The sequence below is a fragment of the Jaculus jaculus genome, chromosome 11, assembly GCF_020740685.1.
Source record: "Jaculus jaculus isolate mJacJac1 chromosome 11, mJacJac1.mat.Y.cur, whole genome shotgun sequence".
In the NCBI taxonomy this organism is placed as follows: Eukaryota; Metazoa; Chordata; class Mammalia; order Rodentia; family Dipodidae; genus Jaculus; species Jaculus jaculus.
In genome coordinates, this window is record NC_059112.1 from 90,798,837 (window position 1) to 90,819,230 (window position 20,394).

Below are 20,394 nucleotides of genomic sequence, written 5' to 3' on the forward strand. Positions count from 1 at the left end.
TTTTGTCCGTCTGCCTCTATACCTCTTTTTCATAAAGTATTTTAAAAAATAGCATGCTGTGTGCTGAGTCTACTTTTAAGAGCTACTGTCTCTTTTGCTCTCATGTATCACATCATTTTTAGGCTCAGCGTGTCAGCTCATGCCATTTCAGTTAGGCATTTATTTTCTCACTGACTAAATGTGTTGCCAGGACCACTTTCCTCAATTATGTTAAAAAAGAAAAGAAAAAAATGTACATACTTGCCAATGTAAATGTCTGTTTTGTTTTTCCCCTGCAAGTAAGAAACATAAGCTGTTACTTATTCAATATGTCAATACCCTTTTTAAAAGATGTTGAATTGGAGGTCACTCACTCTCCTGGAGATGACGATTTTCAGCTGAGCCCTGTGAGCTGAATTACTGTCTGGAAAATTGGGGACAACGGATGGAGGGAGAAGGTAGTGTCTGCAACTCAGCAGGGACCTTGCTGCTCACAGTGATGACAGGTTAGCAAAGAGTACACGACAGATAGAAAGTCCCGAGTAGGCAGAATTTACTCTATAATCTGAAACACCTTCTGCTTACAACAGTGTACCCTACTCTCTTCATTAAGTGGGAATTTAGGTTGCCTGGTTCCTTTTGATTTTCTTGGAGGACTAAAGGTTAGCTGTCAATGATACCATTAGACAAATCTTTCTCTTTCTCTCTCTCTCTGTGTCTGTGTGTGTGTGTGTGTGTGTGCACGTGTATGCACATGTGTGCTCATATGTGTGTGGGTGCAAGTGTGTGTAGGTATGTGTGTGCACATGTGTGTCCATGCATGTGGAGGCTAGAGGTTAATGTCAGGTGTCTTCCTAAACCAACCTTTGTCTTATTTTCTGAGGCAGAGTTTCTCATTGAACCTGGAGCTCACCACTTTGGCTAGATTAGCTAGCCAGCAAACCCTAGGAATCCACCTGTCTCTGCCACCCTAGGCTGTCTGGCTTTTATGTAAGTGCTGGGGATCTAAACTAAGGTCCTCATGCTTATATGGCAAACTCTTTGCTGACTGAACCATTTCCTGTTTCAACTATGCCTGAGTGCTCACTATTTTAATCAAATGAACAACTAAGTTAGGTTACTTTTTGAGGAGAAAGTTTAAACTAAGAGAAACAGAAGAGATGAGCAGACAGCTAAGAGGTCTGGGAGGTCCCGGAGTCTTCTGAGTGTAACATCTGCACAGGCCCAGCTGGCTTTGGTTGATCTATACCATTTAAAAACCTTAAAACAGGTTGTGAGCATTTAAAAGCAGTACATTCATTATATTTCCTGAAGTTAGTATGGGGTGACTCTAAGCCCCTTTCCAACAAGATGAAAGTCATTTGGACTGGGAGGTGCTGATCCCTTTATGGTGCCAAGCTTCTGTCACGTAGCCATTGTCCTCCTCATTCCTTCCAGTCTGCTACCCCAATACCTATATGTGGCTGATCATAGAAGGCATTCACAGAAGAGACTGTATTTCTTAGAGCCATTATAATTAACCCTCCTCACCCCAATCCAAAGGATCCTACAGCTAATAAACCCAAGTATTTCCAGTGACTTCCACCACCACACAGCTCAATGCCTGTCATTTATAAAGCATTTATTTCTCATCAAGCAATTGTCTCATTGAAACTTTGTACTTAGAGCTTGTTTAATTCTCCTGATGTGTGTGTGTGTGTGTGTGTGTTTGAGGTGGTGTTGCACTCTAGCTCAGGTTGAACTGTATCCAGGTTGCCTTAAACTCATGGTAATCCTCTTACCTCAGACTAGCTTCCTGATAAAGTAGATATTAGTTTTCTAATTTCATAGCAGAGCAGTGTTGGGCTCACATAGGATATACTAATAGTCCCCAAATAGTATAGCTCCTATGTGGCTATAACTTGTCCCTATTCAGATTCTGACTGTAAAGACCCTGATACTGCCCACTGTGTGCTAAGCACACAGGCAGCTGAGGATATGGAACCCATGAAATGCACTTAACTAGGTTGTCTGCCTGCAGACAGCAGGCAGCCTGCTTAGAGAACACCACGGAAATTACCTAAGTGAAGACGTCATGGACTACCCCAGTTTCCAACCCACCACTCAGGAAGTAGAAACTGTTGGTGGAATTTTAGACAAAACAGCGGTGGTCCTGGACCCAACTCCTGGCTCTGACTAAAGGACACATGGCCTTCCAAGGGAGAACCCCATGTGAGTCTCAGAACAGATGCCCTATCCAGATGGTAGGTTTCCATCATACAGACGAAGAAACTGGAACTCAGGGAATTTAACTTGTTTACTCCAAAGTCTTCTGCTTGGGAGAAGCAAAGTGATTCGGAACAAAAAATAGGGATGGCAAGTCTTGCTCAGCTCTCCAGCCCGCCTCACAGCCATTCTGTGAAGAACCACTTGCCACCTTACCTGGCCTAATATACCTCAGACTTCAGTAACCTGTCAGAGGATTCTGGAATTAAGATACTGGGTTTGTCTTTTTGCTTTCTCTGGAGGCGAATGATGTTGAGTGTACTCAGTATGCTCAACTGAAATAGGTGAAGTCAAACGTGAATTTATGTTGAGAGTTTACACAGGAAAATGTAAAGTAAGATATTTTGCAATATTGTAGCTTTTCCTCTTACATTATCAGTAATTTGGAATCTTTATATTCCTTGATACAAGTGAGCAATATTTAAGAAGAAAATACAAGGTGACCCTGTTTCCACTGTACTTAGCCTAATGAAAAACATTCTCTCTTCTTTGGACAATATTTGTTAATGAGGGGATTGATTGGAGGATCACAGTGAATCTTTGTTTATGCCAGTACTGATTTCAATAATTCTTAACTCTTCTCATTCAATCAGTTCTCCCCAATCAGTCCTACTGTGAGGAGATCATAATAACCTATATCTCCTGTGAGAATGACCAGGGGATCACTGCTGCACAATGTGCTATGTCCTCTGAGTATTCCCTGCCTCAGGATGTCCGGGCTGAACAGGTGGCCTGTTTTCTGTAATTCTACAGGAGGGGGTCTTTGTTCTCACTGACCAAGTACAGACTTCCAAGAAGGTACCAGGAAGATGGTTCCACAGAAAGCTAAGAGACAGGTTCTGTTACTTTGTAAGCATCAGAGGGATATGGGATATGAATTCTACTTGAGTTGCCACACTGATATGGCTGAGAAAGCACTGGCCGGATGGTGCTGAGCACAAGAAAGGGACACACATGCCCCACACTCTTTTCTCTGTTTATGAATTCAAGTTCAAGTCAGCTGCTTGGATGGCACCAGGCTAGCTGTTAGCACTGAAAGAAAGTTGGGTATCTGTTCCTTTAAGCTCTTGTTCTTGCTCTTCTGGATTGAATTTCCTAGTAGGACCTCTGCCCACAGGACCACTAGGACAGCATGGCAATCCTCTCGAAATGCTTGTGTGCTACTGGAGATGCAAAGGGTGGATCTCTTTCATTTCTTATTCTGCTTTAGCAAAATAGCTCTGATGCCCATTAGTTTTTTTTTGCTAAGGCTTCTGTTACACATTTTAAGAAACTCTCAGAAAGGTTTTAGGCTAGGAAAAGTGTGTGTTGTCTCTCTCCATGATGCCTCTCATGCCTGGTAGAAGTCCTCCTCTGGGAGGCTGTAAGGAAAGGTAAGTGGTTTCGATAACCACTTTTTTTTTTTTTTTTTTTTTTTTAAAGGCCATCTCTTTTCTGAAATGCCTAGGAGTCAAGAGGGAAGTGAGTGGTTAAGGAGCGTTTATGGACAAGTTTATCTCTGTGAAGATTCAATAAATAGATGTTGGCCAATTATAATAAGTTCTAGATGATTATTTTCTACAGGCAAAACTTCTAACCATTTTATAGCATGACTACTGATGGTTACAGCGATCATTAGGGGAAGGCTGGCTTCCAGTAACTGTATGTCGTCAGAGACTCTAGGAAACACCACTCATCTTTCTATATCTGAAAGTTCTTGTCTTCTAAAAGGAAGGATATGGTTCTAGGTGGGGATGGCTAGCTGACTAAATGACGCGTCCTTTCACATGTATGTCTTGTATAAGTTAGATGGGACTGGCAGAGCATTAGTTTACAGATAAGAAGACAAGTGCAGACAAGCTGAAGACCACACGGGCTACCACAGGGACAAAGTGCAAACACACTGGGGTCTTCAAAGGCACCCATGGTTTTCAGTTTCTCTGGTTCCTTGTGCTGGAATCATTATACTGGATGTCAATGGGCTCCATATATATATATATATATATATATATATATATATATATATATATGTATATATATATATATATGTGTATATATAAATATATTTAAAATATTTTTTGTTTATTTTTATTTATTTATTTGAGGGCAACACAGACAGAGAAAGAAAGAGGCAGATAGAGAATGGGCACGCCAGGGCCTCCAGGCACTGCAAACGAACTCCAGATGCATATGCCCCCTTGTACATCTGGTTTACCTGGGTCCTGGGGCATCGAGCCTTGAACCAGGATCCTTGGGCATCACAGGCAAGCACTTAATTGATAAGCCATCTCTCCAGCCCTTATTTTATATTTTTTGATTTCCAGGTAATGCCCCATCTAAGAATGTCAATTTATCACTTGCCCATCTTGGAAATTGAAATCATTGTTTTCTCTGACTCTGGTTCTCAAAGTGTAGGACAAGCAGCAGTAGCTGAGGACTCGGGAATGCAAATTCCCTGGCCCTCTGCCACATTCCAAACTCAGCAGTGCCCATGGTGCACCCGACAAGCTCCACTGGCATAACTGAAGCCGGAGGACTGCAGCTCTGATCTGGCACATGTGATACCCTTCAGCTGGGTCATGTACGGCAGCTCCACCTTGTCACACTGAGACATATGCAGCTCTGACTCTGGGTCCCAGAAACAACTAGATCCATGTGCTCAGTGAGTGGCCCTGTAACAGTATCTTTCATATAATCATAATACCCAACACTTTTGTATTAGTTTCATTATGTCCCTCAAGTCTATGTGGAATGTGAAAGCCATTTTAGAATAAAAGCTCTGCAGGTCTATCATACAATAAGCTTTGAAATAATTGGGCTTTAATTAAAAATAGTAAATTAAAATAAAGCAAATTTATTGTGTAGTCAAAGCAGTTAGTATTTTACATTCCTTACAATCTGCTTCACCAGTTTCCATCCCCAAATCTTAGTGATTTCAGAAAGATATTAGTGTTTACATGAGGCTTATTTCTAACCAAGATCCTTGTCTCCTCCAATCAGGAAAGTGCATTTTAACAACAAGTGTTCCAAAATATACATTTACCGTTTCTCCTTTAGTATGTACTTTAGAAAACCATAGGTAATCTTCACTAATTACAGATCTATGAGCTTTGTGTCAAAAGTCTTGGGGTTTAGGGACAATTAAGATTTTCATTCCAACATGCTCATTGATTGCTTTCCTATGCTTGCTGTCTAAAAATCTTTGAAATTTCTGGCAGAAAATGTGGACTCTGATACATTTACTATAGGTATATATAAATGTATCCAATGTGATACATTTATATTTAAATGGCTATATGAATGTATATATGTACATTCATATATATTCTATAACAGCTTTTACATTAGGACATCAACACTAATTTAATAATTCTTTAAGATTTTTACATACATTCCAAATAAATTTCACCAATAAAGAAGCATAATATTATCTCTTAAGAATAAGACTTTATAGGTTCCCAAATTTACTCTTTTTTTTAATTTTTCTGTGTTGGAATAACATAGAATCATCTTGTGCCTTTTTAATGAGGGCAGCCAGTGAGGAAAAAGCCCACACGTTGCATGCTGTTTTGTTACTAATTTGCTTATGTAAGCAAGACTGCGGGCTTTCTGTGGCAGTACAGGGCTTGCAAATCACCTGAGTGATAAGATGGCATGTAGCTTGCACAGCTTGTGTGAGTGGCAGCTCCTGACTAATGCACTTAATGAGATGAGCCAACTTCCGCCCATCACAGCACGCTAATTGTTTTATTTATCTTCCATAGGTTTCCTTTTGGCATTGCTTAATGAAAAAGCTACTTTTAATTTTATGAAGATGGAAAAATTTCTAGACTGTTTTTGAAGACACAGATTTAACAAAAATCTTAAGTACAAGTTTTAATTTAATTTAATTAATTTAGTTTTTTGGTTTTCCAAGGTAGGGTCTCACTCTAGCCCAGGCTGACCTGGGATTCACTATGGAGTCTCAGGGTGGCCGTGAACTCTCGGCAATCCTCCTACCTCTGCCTCCAGAGTGCTGGGATTAAAGGCATGGAGATTTGATTTTATTATACATATAACAAATGTATAATTTCACACACATATATTCATGTCTATGGGATAAAAGAATACTATGTTTCTAGAACACTCACATAATCCATACACACATTTAATTTGTTGATCTCTTAAACTTAGAAATAATTTTGTATAGTTTTATAAAGACAAATTACAGTGTTTTCTCAAATATTTTACTTTGAGGTATCAATGTTATTGTTTCAGTCTATACTTTGTTCTTAAGTCAATACCAAATAAAGCTTCCCCAACAAGGAAAGAGCACTCTTATTGCCAACAGCAGCACCAAGGCCAATTCCTGTTCACTACTGTTCTTCTTTTGAAGTGTGCTTTGACATTAGTGACTCGGCTGCACTGGGTCACCGTAACGTGGTACCCATGTGTGCCTCAGCAGAGGGAAGGTGATAAGTCCTAGTAAATGGACCCTGTCTCCTTTGGCCCAGTCTGGAGAGCTGCTTTCTGAAGAAGTAGGGAAGTCTATTCTTTTTTAATCTATAAGACTCAACGGGCAATGCAATACAGAGTGTTTAGTTACAGTAATATAAATATTGTGAAAGTTAGCAACATACAATTGTACCATCTTCTCAATACCAAAATGTAGTTAAAACATAAATATTTGAACAAGAAAAAGCTTTGAAGATAATGACAGTTTTAACAGGTAAGAATTTACTTTTTGAATAATTAAGGGAAAAATAAATACCTTTTAGCTTAATAGGAACATGTGCATGTGTTCACGCTGCTACCATATGCTCCTTTGTACTTGACTATTCTTAAGGTAGGCTGATTCCTTTGACCAGAATTTCAGTTTGTGGGAGATCTAGATTGCGTGGCCCGAGTAATTAATCTGGCATACACAGAGTAATAGCTCAGCAGTGTGTTCGGGCTCCACTTACCTTGTTAACTAAACTGACACCTTGGCACTAAGTAGCAAAACACAGGCCAGACCCGCCTGCCCTCCCCTCTCCCTCAAAGCAGCAGAGCTACGGCAAGGCACAGAAAACCCCAAGGCAGGTGGGACGAGCCCTGCCACACAGCCGGCACTTCCGTGGAGATGCCCTGGCTGGCCAGTTCTTTCCAGAACACCACCCAATTGCCTCAGTTATTCCAACACCCACATCTCCAAGTCAATTCTCATTATCACCTCTTTTGTCAAAAACATACACAGTGCCTCCTGAAATGTAATTCCTGGATGCCAAACAAGCTACACAATTAGAAAATTATACAAATCTGGCTCATCTTTCTATAAACTACAGGTTTCTTTTTAATTTTTTCATCTGCTCAGACCTTTGAATGGCTGACTGCTTTACACCTGACTCTGCTACCTTAGAAGTTGATGCCACGTGCCATGTAGACATTAAATGATGTGCCACCTTGTCTCTCCATCATTAACGGAGATGTTAAGAGCCGATGCCAACTTGGCGTCATGGGCTGGACACTGTCCACTGGCTGATAAGTCATTTTTATGGCCCATTGAACAGTTTTTATTTCACCTAATGGGCCTATATAACATCTGACCTAGCGTTTTCTCAAATTAATGGCATCATTAAAGACTATTCAATAACTTCATTTCTCTTTGTTTTTTAAAAATCATCTTTAAGTCTACTATGGGAAATTTAAGAAATTGAATTGGACAAGATATATGTTTTACTTTCTCAAATTTTCAAAGCCTTTCATCCTCTTCCCTCAAAAATATCATATTCTTTGTCATATAAGACATACTAATGGTAGTGCTTCTCCTCAAAGTAATATGCACTCTTGTTAGTTAAATCTTTTCTTCCAAAGTTTCATTGTTATTTGGATTTATTTTGTCAAGTGGAATTATAATTTTCTTGGTGGTGTCTGATTTTGCTCCAGCTTCATGCTTTCTCAGTCTTTCATGCAGAACACTCATGTTGGCATCACATGGAAGTCACTGGGGCAGGGGTCTCATGGGGAAAGCCTGGGTGCTCTCAAAATCTATCATGCTAACAGGCTAATACAGCTGTCAGAGAAAGGCTGCACACCCTAAGGGCTTCTAGGGTCAAAAAAGTCTACCAGACAGCAATAAAAATGATGGAAGCATCCACTTACCTGCTTCTGATCAACAATTATTTCGAGGTCTTCATCATTGCTCAGTTTTCCATATCCTTGTTCCTTACTCTTCTTGTGAAAGAATAATTTTAAATGATTGTTTAGTTTGTTTCCGTTAATTATATCAATTCTCACCTAATAATTCTTAAAGATTAAACTGTTCAGTCTTTTCACTCATCATAAGCATTATTCTCCATTGTCAATCCATTATCCATTATCCATATCTATAGCAAAGATTTTTCTTGTTAAATGGTTTCATATTTGGGCATTAAGAATTTTTATTTAACTTCTCCCATTTAAATTATACTTCTGAACCTTTTCTCAACATTCTTATGATTCTCTTTAATTCCGTGGTCTTAGAAAAAATATTTTTTTAAACACTTTGAGATAAGCAATTCTCTGAAGAATCTTAGCACATTTTCCTCAAAGATAGAAACTTCATGCTTAAAACATCAACTATTAAATGTTATATTTCCATAAGCAATCTTATATATAATGTCATATATTTTAATAATAAGAGTATTATGTAGCTCAAATTACTAATCCTCAGTTTTTCAATGTTGCTTTATAAGTCAGTTGAACATTAACGCTGGGACAAAAACACGCAATTTTTAAAAGATAAAATAAGTTTTAAAATTAGGTAGTTTAAATGTTGAAAGAGCACAGACAATCTCTAAAAATACACTTATAAGAATTTTGTCATTGCTAATCATTTTTTTGTCCCAAGGACCACTCCCCACTCATCTGTCCTAGAGCAACATGTGTAAATTCTAAAATAGAAAAAAGGTGTAGAGCATAGCAATCATTTGATCATTGTGCTACAGGGGGGCAATGGTCATGTATCTAAGCCTGTTTTTCTGTTCACATGGGAATAATAACAATGTAATTACTTCATTCCACTGACAAAGGGCAAATGAAAATCATCACAGAGTTTGTGATAGTCCAGGTTCTTTGTACATCCTTGCTTTTGATAGCAACCACACAGACTCAAACTATTTCTTAAACTTGAATTAACTGTGGCTGGCATACATATTAGGATTCCTTGCTAATACAAAGTCACAGACTTCAGTGGCCATGACATGCTTTCTTTACACTGTAGAAGACAATTATCTTTTTTACCCTTGTAACACTTCAAAAAAGATTTACATATCTAATTCTCTCAAAAATATATTTCCTAGCTTTGTGAGCTTTTACTATGATAAAGACATCTCGATCTTCAAGCACTGGGTTGCCTAAATAAGCTTGAATATTTCATTGATAGATTAATGAACCTAGCTTCTTAGAAGAAAACAGATGGCCACACTCTTTCTCTCTATTATTATTGTTGTCCTCATTTGAGCTTCCATCTCAGAATTTATGGAAACCAAAAAGAACAAGGTTGGTTTCAGTCAAGCTGACTTCCTTCCTGTCACTTTGCTTTTTATCCTATTAAGTCCACTGGTTGACCAGAGACCCTTTAATGCAAAACACTTAGAAATGTCTTTTCAAATATTGATCTGTATACGTACCAAGTAGCTCATCTGCATGACCCGATTTCTGGACAAAAGGACATTAAGTAGAGATGGAATGTGATTCCTTCCATCCATTTCATTGTCAGACATCCCAGAATTCCTTGCACCAGCGGCAGTGGCTTCATTGCCAGAACTTGCTGACCAGAGAACCACCGCTTTTGCCCGGCAACAGTATTAATAATGTATGACAATAATTGAAGTATTCCTGAATCATTGTCTTGACTTGGTAAACATTTTTGAGATTTATGACTAGCATAAAAATTCATTGAAATGAAAATTTGTTTTCCTAATTTTATTCATGCACTCTTATCCATGCTCCCTGACTACGGTTCCCATTTAATGGGGTTTAAAGCCCATCTATTTTTTTATTGTATAATTTTGGTATTTAATCCATTGCATATGGATTACTCATTGCCATTGCATAAAGGCTCCTACTTTCCCCCTCTTCACCCCCTGCCCCAGACTTCCTCCACGGTCACTGGTAATACACACAGTTTCAACACACACAACATTACTTGGAAGTTGTAATTTCTGCCATTATTAAGTTCTACCTCTCCAGTGTAATCCCAGCTCCTTATCTATTTAGTGCCAAATTTTCCTGGGAAGAGGTGTCAGGAAAGGAAATCGGGTCCACTTTAAACAGAAGTTGGCATTACCCAGGAATGTGAGGAGGCTTTAGAGCTCTGACTTTGTGCTCCAGCTTCTAGCCTCTAAACACACAGCACACCCAGCCGACAGCCTGACAAGTCTTTCTCCTGAATTAAACAATATTTTCTAGTTACCCCAGGACCCGGGGGGGGGGCATCTATTCTTCCTTAAGCCACAGAATCATCCACTTACTGATCTCTAGTGCGAGCAAAATCCTCGTTCAAGCACTGAGCTGCCCACTTTCATTGCTTACATGAAGCCAGCCCAGGCTGGGATCTTCAGCTCTCCTCCCTCCTCCCAGCCGGGAGAGTCCTGGCTTCTTTCTCTCTATGCACTTTTGCCAAGCACAAAAAGCAAGTCCATAGCTCCTGCCGGGACCTTGCCTATTAGCCCAAGGACTGAACTAGAAGGAGGAAGAAAGCTAACCTTCCCCCCCTGTCCAAGTGTGGGGAGGCAGGGCTTCAGCAGGGACGAGAAGCCCAGAGGGTAAATCACTTCCTGTGCCCCTCCCACCGCCCCTGCTCTGGCCAGATGCTGGAGCCCAGGCTTTGAACCAAGGCAAGGAAGATGGTGAGGCTCCCCTCTGCCCGGCCCAGCTGGCTCCTTAGTGCACTCTTCATTAAGTGCCAGGGGCCCAGGAGGAGGACTGGAGAAGTCCCGGGAAGAAAGGAGTCACAGTTTGCTGACAGCAGCTCCCTGCCTGTAAAGAAGCTCAGGGTAGCTGTCCGATTTCAGAAACTTCACCGGGTCTCCACACGATTTTGAATTCTTTCTGACTAAGCCTCCAAAGGACTGCCTGGTTCTTTGTTAATGCTAATACCTTTTGAAATGCTACTCGGTTAGATCTGTAGTGTTCTTAGGAGCATCCAGCCTCCTCCGTAACCTGTGCTCTTTACGGGACTTCCCTGCCGCTTCCATAACAAGTAGAATAGTGAGTCTGTTTACTTGAATTAAATAAATCATGCCTGCACACTGTATTGGAAAACAATATCATGGCTACAGACATGGAATATATTCCATAGGAAAGATTCATTGGTAAGTTATCAATTGCACAGAAACTGTTCAGAGGCCCTATAAAAGAAAAGCTATTTATTTAAGAATGAGAATATTAAAAGGTTTCAGGGGCTGTAGAGATTGCCCAGTGTGTAAATTGCTTGCCTTGGAAGCATGAAATAAAATAAAATAAAATAAAATAAAATAAAATAAAATAAAATAAAATAAAAGGATGAGCAAAGTGGCACACGTTTGTAATCTCAGTACTGGGAGGCGGAGACAAGAGAATTACTGGAGCTCACTGGCTAGCTAGTATAGCCTGTCACGCTCTAAAGCAATGAGAGATTCTATTTAAAAAAGGAGTTTATGGGCTGGAGACATGGCTTAGTGGTTAAGCCTAAGGAACCCCATTAGAGGCGCAATTCCCCAGTACCCATGTAAGCCAGATGCACAAGGGGGCACATGCATCTGGAGTTTGCTTGCAGTGGATGGAGGCCTTGGTTTGTCCGTTCTCTATCTATCTGCCTTGTGGGAAGCCATGCTGGCTTTATCAGGCTTTGCTGTGTCAGCTACTGTGGGAAGCCTTGCTGGCTTTATCAGGCTTTGCTGTGTCAGCTTGTTTACTGCTTTTGTATCCTAATTGTCTGTGCATGAGCACATGATGTTATCCTAACATGGCTGCTCACCTATCCCGATTGGGTGATGCATAGTCAGCTGATGAGACTTAAGCCAATCAGACGACACTGCACAATCATCTGACCACTAGTATATAAGCTTGGGGCTCTGTAGGGTCAGGGTCCTTCTCTCTTTCAGTCTGGAGCTCCCAATAAAGTGTGCTTGAGAAGAATCCTGTTGTTGTTGTTCTTCCTGCTGGCGGGAGGGGCGCAACACTGCCTCTTTCTCTCTCTGCCTATCTGTTGCTCTCAAATAAATAAATAAAAATAAACAAAAAATTTAAAAAGGAGTTTATGGTGTGTGAGGAATAATTTCCAGCCAAGGTCATCGTCTGGCCTCCAAGCACATGTGCCCCCACATATATACCCATGTACACATGCACACACACATGCAAGCAAAAAATCAATAAAAATAGTTTCAGTTTGGAGATGTGGCTTAGTCCTTACCCACCATGCATGAGGCCCTGGATTTAGTCTCTAGTATATGTGAACGCACGCACACAGATACACATGCACACACTCATGCACAAGAGTTTCAACTGAACAATACTAGTTGTCTATGAATTGAATTTAAAGGATTTTTATGATTATTAGGAATGGGATTTATGTAAAGGACATTTTGTATGGGAAAAGAAACACTTGACTTAGCTCATCAAACAGGTTAGCCCCAAATGCAATTTTTGCCTGAGTACAGATATCAACATAAATGTAAAGATTTCATATGAATACTTCAAAACTCTTTATTATTATAATGAATGGCGCATAGAAGGCATAAACTTATTAAAGCAAATGTCACATGCAGAATATATGACACAGTTGTTAAGGAGAAAAGTCCTTTATACTGTTGTCTCAGCTGTCAACCTCCTCCTTATCTGGAGTAATTTCTTATCCTTTTATTTTCTTTATCTTTTGTCTCTTTCATCACCTTTCTTCCCACTACCTGCAAAACTTCTTACATTTCTCCTCCCTAAAAGATGATTTCCCGGCACCAGTTCCTCTGAAGACTTTAATCTTCTCCCTGTTCTTCCCTGTTACACTTGAAGGAATGCTCTACACTCACTTTGGAACATTTCCTACTTCTACTTACTGCTCTTCGTTCTAAATCTGTCAGGATCAGGATGCATTAGCACATTTACCAGCACTTCCCCCTTAAAACAAATGGAGTAGAGTATCACTGAGAAAGAAGAGACCTAGGAAAGAAGATCAGGCCTTGATCGGATACTGCCTGGGTTTGTGCCGTCTTTGGGGAAATTCTTCCAAGCAAAATGATCCAGTTGACCATGTGTTGACATACGACCACATCTAACAGAGATAGGGTGGCACATTTGGGTAAGTGTCTCAGAAAAGAGATAAAGGTAGGGCATTAGGGATAGGACAGGGTGGGTGGATCTGTATCTATTAAGGCAATAAATTATGAATACTTAAGAGCCGTAACATTGCCAGAGGAAGTTCTCATTTGAAGACAACTATGAAAACAAAAGCCCCTGTGCCAGGGCTTTGCCCCTCATTTATTATTTCTGGAATAAAGTCTTGTTTCTTCTTACATGGTATAGTCCTGTGGAGGATGTGGTGGGATGGTGTTGTGAAGGCTTTGTTGATCGCCTCTAATACGCCTTGTCCGCTGTACTCTCCCCTCAAGATGTTAACCTTCTCAGTTATTTTACAACATTCTGACCTCATGTCCCTTATTTCTTTTAATGATTCAAGGTGTCAGCAGAGCCACAAAGGACACTCTCAAGGAAGCCAAAGAAATGATGAAAAGAGAAAGCAGGAAATGAGGGAAAAGGACAGGTTTCTGTCAAACTAAAAGCTTGAGAGCTTCCCCCACTATTAGGACCTGTACTGGGACAAGCCTTTTAATTAGAAAGGGCTGTCATACTAGTTAAAAAGATAACTGTCAAATTTATGATTTGTCAATCATCTTTCTGAAGGGAAAAATGTTATTATCACAGAGACTTCTTTGGGGGGGGGTTCTTTTTTTTTTTTTTTTTTTTTTTTTTTTTAAGAAAGACAGATAGAGGGAGAGAGAGAATGGGCGTGCCAGGGCTTCCAGCCTCTGCAAACGAACTCCAGACGCGTGCGCCCCCCTTGTGCATCTGGCTAACGTGGGACCTGGGGAACTGAGCCTCGAACCGGGGTCCTTAGGCTTCACAGGCAAGCGCTTAACCGCTAAGCCATTTCTCCAGCCCATGGGGGGGGGGTTCTTAAATGTGCCATTTTTAAAAACAATATTACTTATTTATTTACTTGAGAGAGTGAGAAAGGCAGATAGAGAGAATTGGCCAGGGCCTCTAGCCACTGTGAATGAACTCCAGACACATGTGCCACCTTGTGCATGTGACTTTACATGGGTATTGGGGAACTGAACTGGGGTCCTTAGTCTTTGTACGTTTTTTTTTTTAATTAATTAATTTATTTATTTGAGAGCCACAGACACAGAGAGAAAGGGAGAGGGAGAGAGAGAGAATGGGCGCGCCAGGGCTTCCAGCCTCTGCAAACGAACTCCAGACGCGTGTGCCCCCCTTGTGCATCTGGCTTACGTGGGACCTGGGGAACCGAGCCTCGAACTGGGGTTCTTAGGCTTCACAGGCGAGCGCTTAACTGCTAAGCCATCTCTCCAGCCCTCTTTGTACGTTTTGTAGGCCTTCATAATTGCACCATCCTTCCAGCCCAAATGTGGCATTTTTTAAAATATATTTTTTTTCTGTTTTAAAAGACTCTTTCAAGCTAGAGAGATGGCTTAGCAGTTAAGGCACTTGCCTGCAAAGCCTAAGGACTCATGTTTGACTGCTTAGGTCCCATGTAAGCCAGATACACAAGGTGATGCAAGTGTGCAAGGTTGCATACATTCACACAAGGTGGCACACATGTCTGGAGTTCAACTGCAGTGGCTGGAGGCTGTGGCACACCAATTCTCCCCGCCCCCATCTCTCACTCTCTTGCATACAAAAAGGCCAGTCTTTTGGGCTTGCCTCAAAAAACATGTCTTTAGAAAAAGACTTCCTCCTCCTCCAATGTGGTCAAGTTATGGTAAAGAGAACAGCCACAAGGTTCATTCACTTAGTTTTATGTCAGGCATGGACGAAGAAAACACATGGCCACACATACTTGCTATATGTCGTGACATTTATTTTTTATTCTTACTTTCCTGTGTGTGTATGTGTGTGGTGTGCATATGTAAATGTGTTCTTATGCATGTGCATATGTGTATGAGTGTATAATCACTCAAGTATCTTCCTCAGTCACTCTTCAACTTATTTTTTGAGAGAGGATTATTCAATAAGTCAACTTGCCTAGACTAGTCAGCTGGTGAGCAAGTCCCCGGATTCTCTTGTCTCCCCCTCCCCAGCTCTGGGTTTACAGGAACAAGCTGCTGCACCTGGCTTTTACATGGGCGCTGATGGTGCAAACGCAGGACCTAATGCTTGTGTGGCAAGCACTTTACGACTGAGCCATCTCACCAAGTCCTGTTACGATATTTTGAATCACATTCATGAGCCCAAAGATTTAGTGATTTTTAAGACTTTTAAGGCTAATTCTTTTTCAAAATGTGTATTATTATAATTATTATTAACGAGATGTTTCTTATGGCTGCATCATGTGTTGGTACCCTTGTCCCTGACCCCATTCTGTTGGGGATGCTCCTCTGTGGGGTAGCAGGTATTCCCCATGGGGTTGTAGCTTGTGCATTGTGGGATCAGCAGTCAGTTATTTTTAGGGAGAGAGAATGCCTCTGGGTATGATGTGTCAACCTGTGGCTCTTACAATCTTTCCACCCCCTCTTCCACAAAATTCCCTGAAGGCTAAGTCCTAACAGTAGGAAAATAGTCATTTAGTAGTTGAGTAAGGAAATAGCAGTGAGGTCCCATATAATTTTTACTGTAATCTGGCAGTCTATCCTTAATGCTTTTTAAAAAAATCTTTAAGACAGCTTTGGTCTGTAATGGAACAAACACCCTATGGAGTTAGTAAAAGCTCCTAAATACATCTTTAAAACTTTTCCAAAATTAAGAACTATCTAACATTATTCTCCATTAAGATCATATTTCTTACATAATTGCACAAATTCATGTTTAGGTGCGTAGCTTCTCATACATCTTTTCCAATATTGCATCATTTTACGTTTCAACTGCATTACAAAGTTAATAGAGTTTTACAGTATTTCTTTGTATAATTACCACCTGTATTCCACCACTATAGTTTCATGACCCCTGCTAAAATAGGTATCTATCCCTCTGTCTGCTAGGGCATACTTTTGGAGGATAGTACTTGCTATTATATTTCTATATATTCTTTCAAAGTTTATTTTTATAAAAAAGTGAAAAAGAAGCAGAGCAATTGTTTTGATGGACTTCCAAAATGAACACACTAAATGATTGGCATTTGCTTCTTAAATTAGCAAAGCATTGCTTTTATCTGAAAATCAAACCACTGCACTATATTTCTAACATTGAGCAGTAGCAGTTGGGCCCATCACTAGGATTAGGGAAGAGGATTTCTGATCAAAGGGCTGGGATTTTTATAGTTCTCAGTCAAAAGCAAGTGATCAAACAACTCAAATTTTTGAGACAAATCCATGGTTTGATAGGCAGTGTGAGTGGATGCTAATTGCTGTGACCTCAATTTTATATCCTTTGATCTTCAGTGTTCCCTGTACGTATGAAAAGCAGCTAAGAGCTTTGCTGTAGTTTTTTGGGGTGGGGGGACATCACTAGTATTTACCCCGGGTATATGTAACAGAAGTGGCAAGCCTTGGGGCAGGAATAGAATAGGACAGCACTGGCTAGCTTACTGAGATCAAGTCAACAGAAAACAAAACTTAAATTTGAAATTTCAATATGTCACACTCAGCAATGATCTCTGACTTTGAGGACAAAGCATAAACTCTTGTCCCTCCCTCACCCTTGAAAGCAAACAAAGCCACATTCAACAAAATGGCTAACACTAAATAACCATTTTTACCGAAAATTCTGAATCCAATTTTTCTTTCATCTGGATGGTTCTCTTCTCTATACAAACCATCCTCTTATACCTCCAGATTCATCCTTACTATAAACTATAAATGTGATGGATATCAGTACAATTGTTTCTGGCCTGCTTAAGACAGTACAGGCTGAAAAAGTATTTACTGTAATCAGTTAATCTCTTGGTAGGATGCAGTCTTGATGTTGTTTCCAAGGCAAGATGAAATAGTAAGCATTCGTCTTTGGTGATTTTATACCTGTCACCTCCCACCCAGCAGGTCTTGAGTGGGTCCTTGATATAAGACAGAGAGAATGGACCAACCATTTTGGATCCTACGTACCAAGTGATTGCTACTCTCATAGAACCCCCTTCCAGCCAAGACAACTGAGAAGAGGGAAAATTGCACTGAAATATGAAAAAACAACAGAAACAAAAAAACCAACAACTACTCATCTATTTAAAACTTGAGTGCTTTGGGACACTATCTTGTGGATATAACATGGCTGATGCATTCATGAACTCATAGCCACTGTGATGGCTTGCAAAAGGCCTGCAAGAGACTGTGCCCATCAATATTCCAACATGGATGGGAGAGGGTTCATGAGCCCCCCCCCCCCACCTCTCTGAGGAGATATTGGTAATTAATTGCTTGTAGGGGAGGGTGAAACTTCTTTCCTCCAGTGGTATAGCCACTGCTCAGTTTCCCATGCTCCACTAAATAACCTTCAATTCATGTTGTCACAAACAACCCTAATTAAACTCATTGAGTCTCATGTATGTGCAAGTACACACACACACACACACACACACACACACACACACACACACACAAGTAGAAGGTTGATTGAGAGGAAGAGTATTAGCATAATGGTAAGGGGACAAGAGAGGGCAATGGTGAGTGACTACAAGCAAAATACATTATAGACATGTATGAAAATGTCAGTTTTTGTTGTCTATGGTACTTGCTAATGAAAAAGCAAAAACCCCTAAAACGTAGTGATTGATGTCTCCTCCAACCACATTACTGGCTTTGTTGGGTGGGAAGGGGGGGTGGAGCCATGTGACATCTTTGCCCTTATCACAGTCATCTCCAGCAGATCTTTTCCCTCCTTACTGGCAGCCAGCACACCTGGTGTCCCACACCTGCTGATGACGTCTTTTGTAACAACTGATCTGCATGGTGGCCTCGATTTATGCCCTTGTAAAATAAGACTGCAATGTTTTTACTTTAATAAAAAGGACAAAAGCTGCTTGCGTTAGCATTCTCTATCCCAATTATATTATTTCTATATTTTCATACCTTCACTAAGCCAGCACAGTTTCTGACATGTTGACACAAGTTTGAGAAAAAATTGTCTATGAAATTATGTTTCTGACAGGCACCAGCTCAAAGTCTGTGCCATAACGCCCATTGCAGAAGGGCTTTTACCTTGACCCTGCATGGGGATGACTGATGGGCTTCCAGTCAGCTTGTCTGTCTTGACTCAAATGATCTTTGAGGACTGCTATGGTTACTTCTTAAGTATCATGTGGATCTGCATGTCGCCATGATGGCTTAGAATCAATCTTTTCCATTCTTGGGTGAGAACACTTCCTGGAGTCATAACTCACCACTCTCACCTGTGAACCCTCCTTTGGCTTTGTGATCGTAGGCTCTCCTACTCCACTCTACAAGTCTCTCTCTCTCTTTCCCTCTCCATCTCTCTCTCTGTGTTTCCCTAAAGCTTCTTTGGTTCATCTCTTTCTATGACTGCTTTTAAGTTCATAATGACTACGTTATAGTAAGACGTGACACTTCCTAGAGAATTCCTGTTTATCTTCTTTATGCAGGAGGGCTTCCAGGCAGCTATTGTTGAGGGAGCTTTTTCAAGCCACAAGATGTACAGGGTAAAAAGAGAGCTGAGGCCCAAGATAGTTTGTTTATCTACTGAACATATGACAATCAGTTAAGGAATTAAAACAGTAGAGGCTAGTGGACACTAAGCCAAATCCCAATAATATACAGTGTCTTAATATAAACATCAAACCGAGGCCTTGCTTCATATGGAAATTGCTGCTGCCAGTGAGGGAAAATATGGCAGGTTAGATTACAGGTAAAGCCAGAATGATTGAAACAAAGTATTGCTAGAAATTAAGCCCAAGTGTAGTGTGAGTTGTGGGCTCTAGGAAGAGGGCACATGAAGTCTAGAAGTGGTATATTTGCATAATAAAGGTTAGCTAAGGAGGGTACAAGGTGATATGCATGGCATTGTCAAACACTGAGTATCTAAGTGAGCCCACACAGGCAAAAATCACATTTATAAGCACAGAGGTTGCTTTGTGTCCATTCCCTTATAACCAAGGATGTTAGAGTCAGTCAAGCAATAAGGGAATAGTGCAGACTGGTGCTTTATGAAGTACATTCTGGATAAGACTTGGAAATAGATGGAAGGTAAATAAAAGATTGGGGACCAGAAGAATAGCTAGGAGCTTCCAAAGGGGTCAGTGTGTGACCGTCAGGAGTCTTTCAAGGCAGATGCTAACACAGTTCTGACCACACACCAGTTTCTTACTGACCTGCTAGTTCATCTCTCCAAGAATCAAGAGATTATCTTCTTCCTACTGGTTATCTCAAAAACACAGCATCCCCATTTCCTGTGGTCAGAATTAAAACCTGCAATGAATGAGGGTCCTACTACAATCCTAGAAAGCCACTTAAGGTAGTAAAGCATAAAGGTATTTCAGGGAATAATTTAATGAAATAAACAAGGCGGAGAGAGAACTTAGATAAATCCAAATAGCATTTTGTGTTTAGTGAGGAACGCATATCTTCACTTTGTAAAGTCCTCCATGACACCCAGACCTCCCTGTTGTTTCTTGCTGCTGGAAAAAATAGTGAGTCTGTTTTTAGAAATACAATGTGCAGTTGTTCAACACTGTAAAATCTCTAAAAGGATCCATTGTGTTTTCTGGGGAGCATCCACAACAAGACCTTTTTATGAAAATGTAAGAAGCAAACTGCTCAGGAAGTAGAAAATATTGATGTGCAATGCTACTAAACCTAGTATATTTTCAAAAGAATTGAGCAGTACCCTTGGAGGTTGGTTTTTAGAACAAGAACCAAACATTTCCATTGCATTTCACTTAATTTAACTTGTCAGTGGATAAACTGTACAAGGGGAGAAAACTTGAGTATGATAATGTGGAGCACTGGACATTTGACCATGCGATTCATTTTCTCACACAACATTTGTTGGAGGATTCTGCCCCTTGAGCAATAC

The 20,394-nt window shown here is 40.4% G+C and overlaps 1 protein-coding gene across 5 annotated transcripts in view; it reads right to left on the reverse strand.

Annotated features, from left to right (window-relative positions):
* The window catches only part of Pex5l (peroxisomal biogenesis factor 5 like), a 221,767-nt gene that overhangs the window by 153,673 nt on the left and 47,700 nt on the right, over nucleotides 1-20,394 (reverse strand). Inside the window, exons 1-2 of one of the 5 annotated variants that reach the window (XM_045161558.1) lie at nucleotides 9,852-10,036; nucleotides 8,344-8,415 (exon numbers count right to left, since the gene is read on the reverse strand). The exons of 2 other annotated variants lie outside the window; for them this stretch is intronic. In XM_045161558.1, the coding sequence (XP_045017493.1) occupies nucleotides 8,344-8,415; nucleotides 9,852-9,944 (165 nt within the window). In that variant the 5' untranslated portion in view covers nucleotides 9,945-10,036. Of the gene's footprint in view, nucleotides 1-8,343; nucleotides 8,416-9,851; nucleotides 10,037-20,394 lie in introns of those variants that run through there. 2 more of the 5 variants (XM_045161559.1, XM_045161562.1) reach the window with 2 other exon arrangements.